This window comes from Mus pahari, chromosome 17 (genome assembly GCF_900095145.1).
Source record: "Mus pahari chromosome 17, PAHARI_EIJ_v1.1, whole genome shotgun sequence".
Lineage (NCBI taxonomy): Eukaryota > Metazoa > Chordata > Mammalia > Rodentia > Muridae > Mus > Mus pahari.
In genome coordinates this window covers 40,655,365-40,666,183 of record NC_034606.1, presented here as the reverse complement: position 1 = coordinate 40,666,183, position 10,819 = coordinate 40,655,365, and the positions used below count along the sequence as shown (strand labels likewise).

The 10,819-nt window shown below is 51.4% G+C and overlaps 1 protein-coding gene across 3 annotated transcripts; it reads right to left on the bottom strand.

Annotated features, from left to right (window-relative positions):
- Positions 1 to 1,082: 1,082 nt before the first annotated feature.
- LOC110335129 (zinc finger protein 41) lies at positions 1,083 to 10,080 on the bottom strand. Of its 3 annotated transcripts, none has more exons than XM_029531049.1 (3): positions 9,785 to 10,080; positions 7,140 to 8,772; positions 1,083 to 3,559 (listed from the first exon to the last, which is right to left on the bottom strand). In XM_029531049.1, exon 2 carries the CDS (start codon positions 8,619 to 8,621, stop codon positions 8,028 to 8,030), a length of 594 nt encoding a protein of 197 aa, XP_029386909.1. In that variant the 5' UTR covers positions 8,622 to 8,772; positions 9,785 to 10,080; the 3' UTR covers positions 1,083 to 3,559; positions 7,140 to 8,027. The 3 variants fall into 3 exon arrangements, with proteins under 3 accessions (XP_029386909.1, XP_029386911.1, XP_029386910.1); XM_029531051.1 differs by having other exon boundaries at positions 9,992 to 10,080; XM_029531050.1 differs by lacking the exon at positions 9,785 to 10,080 and adding an exon at positions 9,407 to 9,560.
- Positions 10,081 to 10,819: the final 739 nt, after the last annotated feature.

Here is a 10,819-nt window from a genome sequence, read left to right as displayed (position 1 = left end):
TGCCTAAGCAGGCCACAGAAGCCAAAAAAGTCATAGATGGTCATGGCTATACATTTCTGGGTGGGAGTGACTGAGTCAGGGTTTGGGAGCTTATATTCCAGGGACTGGAGTCAGAGAGAAGTGGCTGCTGAGTACCGAGATGGATATCCAGCATGAAAAGGGGTTTCTTCAGCTCTCACACTATCAGCACTGCCTGGGCCTTGCTTATTTTAACTTTATTATAATGGTGGGGCCCTGTATCTTATACTATATGGCCAATTATGTAACAATTTGATAAAATTAATGGTCCTTAGTACTATCTATACTGACTTCATATTGAAAATACCATTCAGGTCATCAAACTCAGAACATAGACATCACCACTGGACAAACAAAACATGCATCCCCCCGCCCCCCCAAATCACAAAGACCTAGTACAACAAAGTCCATAGTTCTGGAAAAGTCTCTAAACATACTAACCTTGCTTTTTGGCTTCGGCAGTTCTGCTTCTGGCTAATTGTTCTTAACTGAGGTATATCAACCCAAGATATGGTTTCTGTGCTTAATGGCTCACCCTGAGAAAGGCTTGAGGCTACAGGGGGATCCTAAACACATAGGATAGTTGCTGGCTGGCTAATAAAGACTTTCTATTGGCTTATACTCGTGCCCCAGTAGACTTCTCTGGTGGATGCCCCACAGGCAGTAGCCTGCAGAGTTGAGGCTTGATAGCCAAGATAACCTAAGGAGGTACTATCAAAGGAGGGAGAGGTGACAGGGAGGTAATAAAAGAAGTAGTGTCTTGAGGTGTGGGAAGGGCTAGCAGTCATATGGGCCAGAGCAGGCAGGGTGAGAGGTGGTAAGCGAGGGGAGGATGGAGCAGGATGAGCAAGGGACAGACAGAACAGCCTATACCATCACTCTCTAGATGTGGACGTCACTGCCAGTGTCCAGGATACACTGGCACTTCTCAATGGGAGGGATCCACTTTGTCCTTTTTGCCTACTGATGTCTGTGTGCTACTTATATGCCTGGGCTTGTGGAGAGCAGGAGGAGGAGTCAGAGCCTCTGGAACTGGAGTTACAGATGGTCATGAGCTGCCACGTGGGTGCTGAGGCTCAAACCTGGGTCCTCTGGAAGAACTACCAGTGCTTTTAATCACTAAGCCATCTCTCCAGATGTTCTTTGACAATGCTGTGGATGGCACCTGGAACAAAGGGTCTCAAGTGTGCTAAGTGTGTGTTTTGTCACTCGGTGACATCTCCAGCTCCGCCATCTCACATCCCATTCCTAACTCAGTCCCTGGCTTCCTGAGTAACGTGGCACCAGTGCCCCTGTTGCCGGGCTGGGGTTGACCTGTGTACTGTGAGGTTTAGCTAAATCCTTGCCTCTTGTCACGAGATCCTCCAAACAAAACTGTCCCCAGGCACTGATCATTGTCCCTTGCAGGATCACCCCTTGTTGAGAACAGTTGCCCTAAATGAAGAATGAATGGACACTTCCCAGGTTTCCCACAGGGTCCCCACTACAGGTACTGAACAACTAACTAAACCGTAACCTGGCATCCCATTATCTGGGGTCACAAAGGCAGGACGATGTCTTGCTTTTATACAACCTCCACCCTCACCCAGGTACAGCAGAGGTGACTTTTTTGAATTACGCGTTATACTCTCATGAGCTTGGTCACTGGAAGTATCCTAGACATTCCCAAGGAGCAGTGACCAGCTGGGACCCTGGTCTTGCAGCTGTCTCCAGTAGAGAAAGCTGGTGGCTTCCTTGAGGACATTTGTCCACACTGTAGGGAACCCAATAGAGCACAGGAAGCAAGTTGGAAACACATTTACTTTTATGAGAAAATAGATGCCCAGGAGCAGCACCGACAGCATCTGCTCACAGCACCACGGCAGCAACTGGAAGGCAACTGGAGCATCAGTGCCGCTGTCCATGGAGCAGAGGAGTCACATAGGAAGGAAGCCACCAAGTGCACAACAAAGCAGTGTCTAGTTCAATGTGCACAACACTGACACAGCACCAAGGGTATTACACAGACGTAAGCATTAACAAATGTCAAACAGAAACACCAGACTGGGAACAGCGTCTGCTACAACACAACAGGTCACGGCTGCAGCTGTTTAAGAGGAATGCACCACACACTGCAGTATACAGATGGGTACTGGGACGCACGGGTGTCTGCACCAGCCAGAGACAAGAAAGAGGAGGATCCACCCGATCATGAGGTGGCCGAGGTGAGCTGTGGACAGGCCAGCTGGGTGCTACCAGTATACAGGTGCTGGGTACCCTCTGCAGGTCCAAAGCCAAATGACTGCAGGCCCAGATGCAGGGAAACAGCCTCACTTAGGTGTTTCTGGGAGCTGCCCCATGCAAGCATTAGTCCTACAGGATCTGAGTCAGGAGGTCAATCCACTTGTCTTCCTTGAGAAGGAACCAGGAGAAAGCAAACATCCAGCTCCACAGGCACTAGGCACTGGAAAGGGTAGGCTGAAGGTGGGCACCATTGCTTAGCCTAAAGGTAAATGTGGCACATAGGCCAGTCTCCTTGTCTGCACTGTAGCTGGGGTCCACACCAGAGGTGACCCCATTCCCCTGAGTCTTCCCTAGAAGCCACAGAGCATCTGTCCTTTGAGTCAGGGTACACAGCCTTTCTTCCCAGGGCCCCAGTTCTGCCTTCCTTTTTCAGGGCATCTTGATGTCCCGACTCATTGGCACAGTAAGTCATTGTCTTGATGACAGACCCAAGGTCAGGAGGAAAGGAGCCTGCATGTGCTCTGGAGCTACAGACGTCCAGAAACAGGAGGAGGCAGCCAGCCAGGTCTAACCCACTGCTCTCCTCTAATACAAGAGTCCTGGACCCAGCCCAGAGCTCCTTCTGACTCTCCTTGAGGTGGCTTCTGCCTTCTCTCTTGGCTGGGAGGGGCTGAAGGAATGGATCTTAGTACAGCTCCGAGCTCGCATTCACTTGCTGGTTGTCAGGGCCTAGCTGTGCTCTCTGTTCTGAGGCTCAGCAGCAGCTGGGCTGCTCAGAACTCTCTGCGGGACAGGCCCCACTGCACATGACAGCTGAGGTGCTAATAAATGGACTGTCTGGGACTTCTAAGACATCTCTGGCTGCAGCTGAGTATGCTTCTGTAATTAGAATCCCAGTACTTTGCTGGAGTGTTCTTAATTGTCCCAGAACACATCTTAAGACATCTAGAAGGTTCTGAACGTTTCGTTTGTTCCCAGGTGGCTGTTCACAATGCCTTTCACTGATGTAGAGAGCTGGTGCTGGGAACTTTTCAGCAGGCTTCAGTGAGCCAGAACTAATGATTGCTCATGAATGCTGTGATGTGGCCATCTTAAACTTCAGGGTGGGAACAAGCGAAAGTGACCTGTAGTCACCACACGCTGTCCAAAAGGCCTCCCTGAGCTCACCCACCTACAGCGTTCCTGTTGCCAATGGATTCTGTGGCGACGACAGCCTCCCTGGAGCATGACCCAGTGTCTCTGCTGTGCTCTGTGGTAGAGGTAGACACTGACTCCCTAGTTCTCTGAGCTTCTTCCTGGAGAGATCTGTTCTAGCAGCCTAGAAAAAAAAACAAAGAACAGTTTGTGTAAATGATAAGAGGCATTTCCTCACTTGCTAGGAGACAGCGCACTGAAGGGACAGTTGGATTAAATGCAAAGTGGTTCTGTTGAAAAGCGAGGATACAAAGGTATGTGGGGCTCCAGCTGTGCGCTGAGACCCAGTGCTTGCTCACGCGCACACACACACATGCTTAGGGGACAACAGGAGCAGCAGTCTGACATGCTCCTCCTCCTGCTGGTTTGGTTGTATGACTTTTCCCATACTCATGAATTACAATCTAAAAAAACCTTGTTTTTCATGGATTTCCATGCTGGCTTTGTTGAATTCAGCTGTCCCCCTTGGGTAGGGAGAATCCAGGGCTGCTAGCCTGCGGGCTAGCCTTCCGTGTGTGTGAATGAGTAACTGCTTTCATGAAGAACGCCAACAACTGTTGGGGCTGGAGAGATGGCTGCTCTTCCAGAGGACCTGGATTTGGTTTCTAGCACCTCTAAGGTGACTAACAGCTAACTGTAACTCCACTTCTAGAGGATCCAACAGCATCTGAGAACAGAGCATGTATTCAGTAAACAGACAAACACATAAAATTAAAGATAATCACAAAGCAATGTAAAAGCATGCCAACATACAAGAAGAACTTTGCATCACTAAAAGCACAGGCACAAGCCAGTCCAATACCTGGACTTTCTTTTTCTGAGACAGGGTCTCACTATATAGCCCTGACTGTCCTGGAACTGGCTCTGTAGATCAGGCTGGCCTTGTACTCAAAGATCTGTTTGCCTCTGCCTCCAGAGTGCTGAGATTAAAGAAGTGTGCCACCAGACCTGGCCACACCTCAATTTTCACACACCAAGTCACTGAATTCTAGCTGATTCTTCGGAGTTGGGCACCATCACCCCCACTGGACACTGAGACACAAGGTTCAGCAGTACACCCAACATGGCCAAATCCAGGCAAGGAGGAGGCTGCAGCTGACAGACTCAATCTCATGTTCTTGCCACCTCCTTTCTCCTCATGGATCAAGACATTGGCTTTAAACATGGTTCTCTGGTTATGTGTGGTGCTGTGGGCCTTTACTCCTAGAGCCTAGGAAGCAGAGGCAAGTGGGTCTTGGTGAGAGGAGGCCAGCCTAGTCTACTCAAAAACAAATAAAAAAGGCCAAACAACTTAATTCTTCTTTTCAAAGAACCCTGGGCTGGGGTATAGCTGAGTGGCAGAGCAACTGCAGGGGGGTGGGGGAGGAGGGTAACTCAACTGTGCCACCCAGACACTGCTGCAGTGTCTCTCAGGGCCAACCTGGGGCTGTCTGATTGAATGACACTGTCTGAGCCTGTCCCATACATCCTAAATGTAGAGAAGACATCAACGAATGGATTATTTGCAATTTAATCCAGAAAGGGTCATGTGGCTCAGTTAGGAAGTGGCTAAGCTGGGACCAGCTATGTTTCTCTTTAAATTAAGGGCTCTTTATGCATCCACGCAAAGTGACACTTCTCCCTGCCTATGACAAGAGTTATCAGAGCACTGCACAAATCGAATCAAATCAGACAATGCAGGCAGCCTTGGGTTGTGTTTGACTAATCTCTGTTGTTGTAAAGTCTGTGTCCACATTGTCACTCTCCTGGAACTGCTCCAGTTCAGATCCTGAACCCAGGGATCCAGATGTCCTTAAGCCAGCTCTGAAGGAAGGGCTAAGCCTACAGAGGGCTTGGAACACCAAGCCTGCAAGCTCTCTGTGGCTCCAACTCTCTTACAGTCCTTATGAAGAATAGGGGTCAGAATCACGTGTGGTGGTGCATGCCTATAAATCCCAGCACTCTAGAAGCTGAAGCAGAGAATCATGGTGAGTTGAAGGCCAGCCAGTCTAGGCTACATAGTTAGTTCTCAGCAGCCTGAGCTACATTATCAAGACCTTGTCTTAAATAAAGTAAAAACCAGACCCTAAGGGAGCACTCTGCACCTATTTTAGCCATGTTTGATGGTTCATGCTTATGACTCTAGCATTCCAGGCTTAGGCGGGACTGTGAGTGAGGTCAATTCAGGCTACACAGTGAGATCCAAGACAATCTGGGCTAGAGTGAGACCCTATCTCAACAAAATAAAACAATAAAACAAATGGGTTGGCAAACAAGTCACCGCAGCACCTGTTTCTGCCAAGTTTGGTTAGGACCCTGCCACACCCATTCATTCTGTGCCCTCTGTAAGGGCTGCGCAGTACGTGAACAGGTGAGTGGCTGTGTGGCTGCAAAGGCAAGAACAAAATTCATGTGGAATGACAGTGGGCCACCACTGAGTGGCCCTCTGGGTGTGTATGAACACACACACTCTGCCTTTTTGGCTCTCTCGGTGTGTATGAACACATACTACCTTTGGTTTCCCCTAAATACTGAGGGAGCTGAGATTCTGTACCCTAAAACTTTAACACACATCCTTAAGGACGGGGCTACAGGCTGGGAGCAGGATGCTGCCTTGCCATCTGGTAGCAATCCAGGCTTCCAATGTCCCTGGAGTTTGTGGGTAACCCCTCTATTCCAAGACCATGCTGCCCAAGTATGCCATGTAGCTCCTACACCAGCTGATAATCATCTTCTCACAATTTCACTTTATTAGCTTTTCATATTAGATTAAGCCTTCCTCTCCCATGGGGATCAAGAATGGTAAAATACTCCCGGGAATGCTTGCATAAGGAGAGTGCAGTGTGGGAAAACCTCGACCTGGAAGGTTCTGCCCCATAGGGAGGGAGGGGTAACACAAGCAGCCTGGTCCAACAGCAGCCCCGGCTTGCACTTCCTAACAGAGCATCAGCAAACCTGGCCAGGTCAGTGCCACAGGAGGCACAGTGTCGTTTCAGCTTCTAGAAAGAGGATGGCTAACCTTGTCATTGTGGCAATTGTCTGAAAAAGCAACTTAAGGGTTTCCTTGGCTCCTGGTTTGAAGGGATACAGACCATCACCGTGGGGAGTGTGACATGGCTGGTCACATTACTCAGTTGGGAGGCAGAGAGGTGAAGGCTCAGGTTTTTTGTTTTAAACCTCTGTGTATGTCTCTAGTGCTGGTGTCTGCATGGAGGGCAGGGGAGGGCAGAGGACAATTCTGATGAGTTGGGTCTCCATTGCCATCTTTTGCATGGGTTCCAGGACTGAACTCAATTGTCACAGGCTTCTGTGAGAAGCAAGTGCCTTTACCTGCTGAGATGTCTCCATGGCCCAGCTTTCTCCTTTTGAATTCAATCTAGGACTCAAGCCTGTGTAATGGTGCTACCAACATTTAGGTAGGTCTTCCCTCTTCCGTTAAATCTCCCTGGCAACACCCTCACAGACACACTGGTTGTGTCTCCTAGGAGATTCTAGATCCAGTCAGGTTACCATGCAATTAACTACCGCACCCGGTCAAACATTCCAACCAGGGAACATAACTGCCTGCATCATTTGGGCAGTGCCCTCTCATGGTTTCTGTACCTGCTGGCAAGCCCTTCTCTACTTCTGGCTGAGGACCCTTTCTTCAGGGCAGATGCCCCAAAGACCAAAGCCGTTGGTCGTTACCTTATGTCCAAATCTCTGCCAACTTTCCCCCAACTTACCCTCCTGGTCAGCAGCCACTTGTCTTTAGAACACAGCCCTCACAGAGCACTTGGGGCAGACAGTAGACAGAGTCACGTGGTCTTGCCCTGCTGACCAGCAGGAAGTGGAATTGACCTGAATGGCAGGCTGCTGTGGGGCAGGGCCACAGTTGTTTTTCAAGGTACAGTGGATAGAAGCTACTGATGGCACCCTGGAGCTACAAGACCTAGCCTAAGAGACCTGCCACTATGCCAGGGTGCCAGGGTGTTGAGACTCTGGGTGCATCCAGGCTACTTGTCTAAGATGTGGCTGGGACAAGGGAAAGCAGTGCAACCCAGATCTAGGCCCAAGGGTTGAGCTCAAAGCGGTTGCTTCAGCCAGAAGAGAGAACCTTTAGGATCACTGAAGTCAGCTGCACAGAGATGAGCAAGCAGGACTTGGTGCTGTCCTCAGAGTTGGTCAGAATGCTGCTGCCTGTCATCCACCTCAGGGTTCCTTGCCCTAGCAGACAGCATGGGGCTGGGCATACAGAGCCAGAAATCTTCAAAAGAAGAGACAAAAGCACGGTGGTTGGTGCAGACAGAGGCAGCAAAGAAAGGCAGTGGCCCTTGCCAACAGGAGTGTCTCTTTAGCTCTATAAAGTTCTCAGTGACCCAAAACTGTTCCAAAGATGGCCCTGAGTAGCAAAAGTAGTCTGGAAAATGGCTGGAGTTTCAGGAAGCTCCGCGGAGCACCATGTTACCACTAAGTGAAGACTCGAAGGGCAGAAAGCCTCTGTGGGCTCTCATGTCTGATGGGTAGATTTTCTTCTCAATGACAGAGACGGGTGGCCAGATGAGCACACTGCAAAAGAACTCTGGACCATCATTAGGTGTTTGACAAGGATCCATAGCCGCGGACTGCCCTACTCAGTGCTTCTTCCTTGGATGACGCTTCCGATGCCGGATGAGGCAGGAGCTGTAGGCAAAGGATTTTCCACACTCCTCACAGCCATAAGGCTTCTCTCCAGTGTGTGTTTTCTGGTGTTTCAGAAGGTTAGAGCCACAGTTGAAGGCTTTTCCACACTCCCCACATTTAAAGGGCTTCTCACCGGTGTGAATCCTTTGATGTTTGGTGACATCTGAGCTGTGCCTGAAGGTCTTCCCACACTGGTCACACTTAAAGGGCTTCTCTCCAGTGTGAACTCTCTGGTGGCGAATGTGATCTGTCTTGTGTTTAAAGATCCGTCCACATTCACCACACTCATAGGGCTTCTTCCTCTGAAAAGGGACAAATACGGGGACACCCTCAAAGTCATCTTTAAACGAGGCATCGAAGGCATCAAAGATATGTGCTTCATCCTCGGGGCTCAGGACAGGCTCTTTTCGGGGTCTGCGGGGCTTTCTTGGCTTCTTGGTTGGCTTTTTCCCCTTTGACGTCTTCTCTCCCTTGACAGTGGCCTTTGCACCTGCCTCCTCCTTTGGGGCCTGGCTCTTCTTTTTCCTAGTTGCAGGCTTTTCCATTGCTTAGGAAGCAGGAAACCCCCTGGAGGCCAGGGAAGGCTGAGGGTTTTCAGACAGTGGCTGCCTGGCTCCTTCTCTGGGACTTCACTGTCAGGGACAGCTCCTGCTTATGAAGCTGCATCAAGCAGACAGAACCATGGTCGTCTTGCTTCTGGAGGCAAAAGCATGAACAACAGGTCAGAGGCAGCTCTTAGCTCGCTGCAGCTCCACTGTCTTCCCAGCTCCTCACATGACGAGCTTCTCAGACTAAAGTGGACTCCCCAGAGCTCTAGCCCCTGGCCTAGAAGCTGAGCTCAGAGACTGTTGTCCACAGCATGCTCATCTCTTTGAGTGACTCTCTCACTCAGCCACGGACACTCCTGGGCCTGAAGACAAGATTTTCACTCATCCCAGAGAAAAACCATAGCCATCAGGGACCAATGGCCATTTTCCACCTCCCCAAACAGAACCTTCCCTGTTCTTATCCTCTCTACCCGCCCTCATCAGGACTGTGCAAACACCCTGGGGCAGGAAGTAACTCTATCATACACAGCCTGGTTCTGAGCCTGGAAAACTCAGGGCTCTCCTCATAATCCACAATAAACCCATCACACCCCCAAAGGTCGTCCCGTGTACTGATGAGCCTCTCTCTATGTGACCCCTCTTTATCTCTAAACCTGCACCATCCCCTTTACCCCTGGAGGCCCAAAGGGGCTCTGCTGGCAGTTCCATCTAGAGCATCCACACTTTCCCAAAAACACTTTGGGAACACTGTATTTTGTTCTAAGCATTTGACAAATACCCACATATCTAACCCAGCAGATAAAATTCGTATCCGGATTCAGAGTCCAAGATCCAGGCAACTATCGCCTAGGCGTCTGTTTGCTCTATGTCAGCATCTGAAAGTGTTTGTCGATCTTGGGACAGCTCAGGAGACACCTGAGAGTCCCTGTCTGCAGCATCACTCAGTACCAATTCAAACACCATCACTCTGGTGAGAGGAATGACAAGCGGGACCCAGGNGTCTGTGTCTGCTCACCAAGGACCATCCTCACTGAAAACTGAAATAGTCATTAAAACCAGAGACGACCCCAGCGACTTATCTTATTGCCCCCCTCCCTTCACAGGCCTGTGCACAGGAGTCGGTGCGAGTGATTCAGGCAACTTAGTTGAATTCCGCTGACCTAGGGACTCAGGTCCATCAAGGAGCTGCTGGAGCCGGCAGGACAAGACGCTCAATGCATCCAGCAACAAGGGGCTTCGCTAGGTAGCCCGGCCCACCATCCCCGCCTCCAGGACCTCCGCAACACCGCCGAGGTGGTCCACAGAGAAACGACTCAGAAGCCGGCCTTCGCCCGGTCGGGGCTACCGTGCACACACGCAGAGAGTACCTGGTGGGGTGCTGAGCACAGACGCCGGCGGAACGTGGCCGTAGGCAGGCTGACCGGCGGGCGGGCGACCGTTAACAATGCCCACTTGAGCCCGCCACTCCCGCGCCTAAAGGCGCCCGCCCCTCTGGTGCCGCTCTACCTTCCCCGGCCTCTCGGTGGTGCTGCCGCGCGCCCCAAGCCCCGCCCACCGCTCGGAACCGGCTCTGGGGCCGCTCTAGGACCCTCGCCGGGTTCTCGGTGGTATCGCCGCAAGCTCCGGAGCCCCGCCCCGCTCGTTCACGCCCTCCTGGCGCCGCTCTAGGAGCGGCCGCCCGGCCTCTCTGTGATCCCTTGCTGCGGCCGTAGGATCCGCCTACCTCTCCCCGCCCCTCCGGGTCCGCTCTTGGCGACACTGCCTTCGCTCCCTGTGACGCTGCGGCTGCGGGCTCGAGCTTCGCTTGCGAGGATGCTAAGCAGGCGTCTGTGCCTGTTCAAGCTTCTGGGCTGCGGGCGGCGCCTTTCTCCCGACGTGCGTGCGCCTCTTCTCAGGACTCCAAGCCTCCTTCTGCGGGCTTCGTGTCATTTCTCAGTCATCCGACTTGTCATCTGTGGCGCGCCGGGATGGCGGAGCCAGTAGTGCACGGCCTGTAGCCCCCTGGAATCATCCGACCCCACCCCTTCTTCCCCGCAAAGCCAGACGCAGACCTTCCCTGCTCTGTCCCTTAACGCGGGCCTTTACAGATATTTAAATCTAGTCATTTCTTGTGCTCTTTCGACTTTCTGAGTGTATTCTCCACTATTATATTTGGTCAGGCTGGTTTAGAACTAGCAATCTCCCGCCTGGGTCGA

Coding starts and splice junctions, on each gene's coding strand:
- LOC110335129 (XM_029531049.1), bottom strand. CDS start 8,621: ATGGAAAAGCCTGCAACTAGGAAAAAGAAGAGCCAGGCCCCAAAGGAG.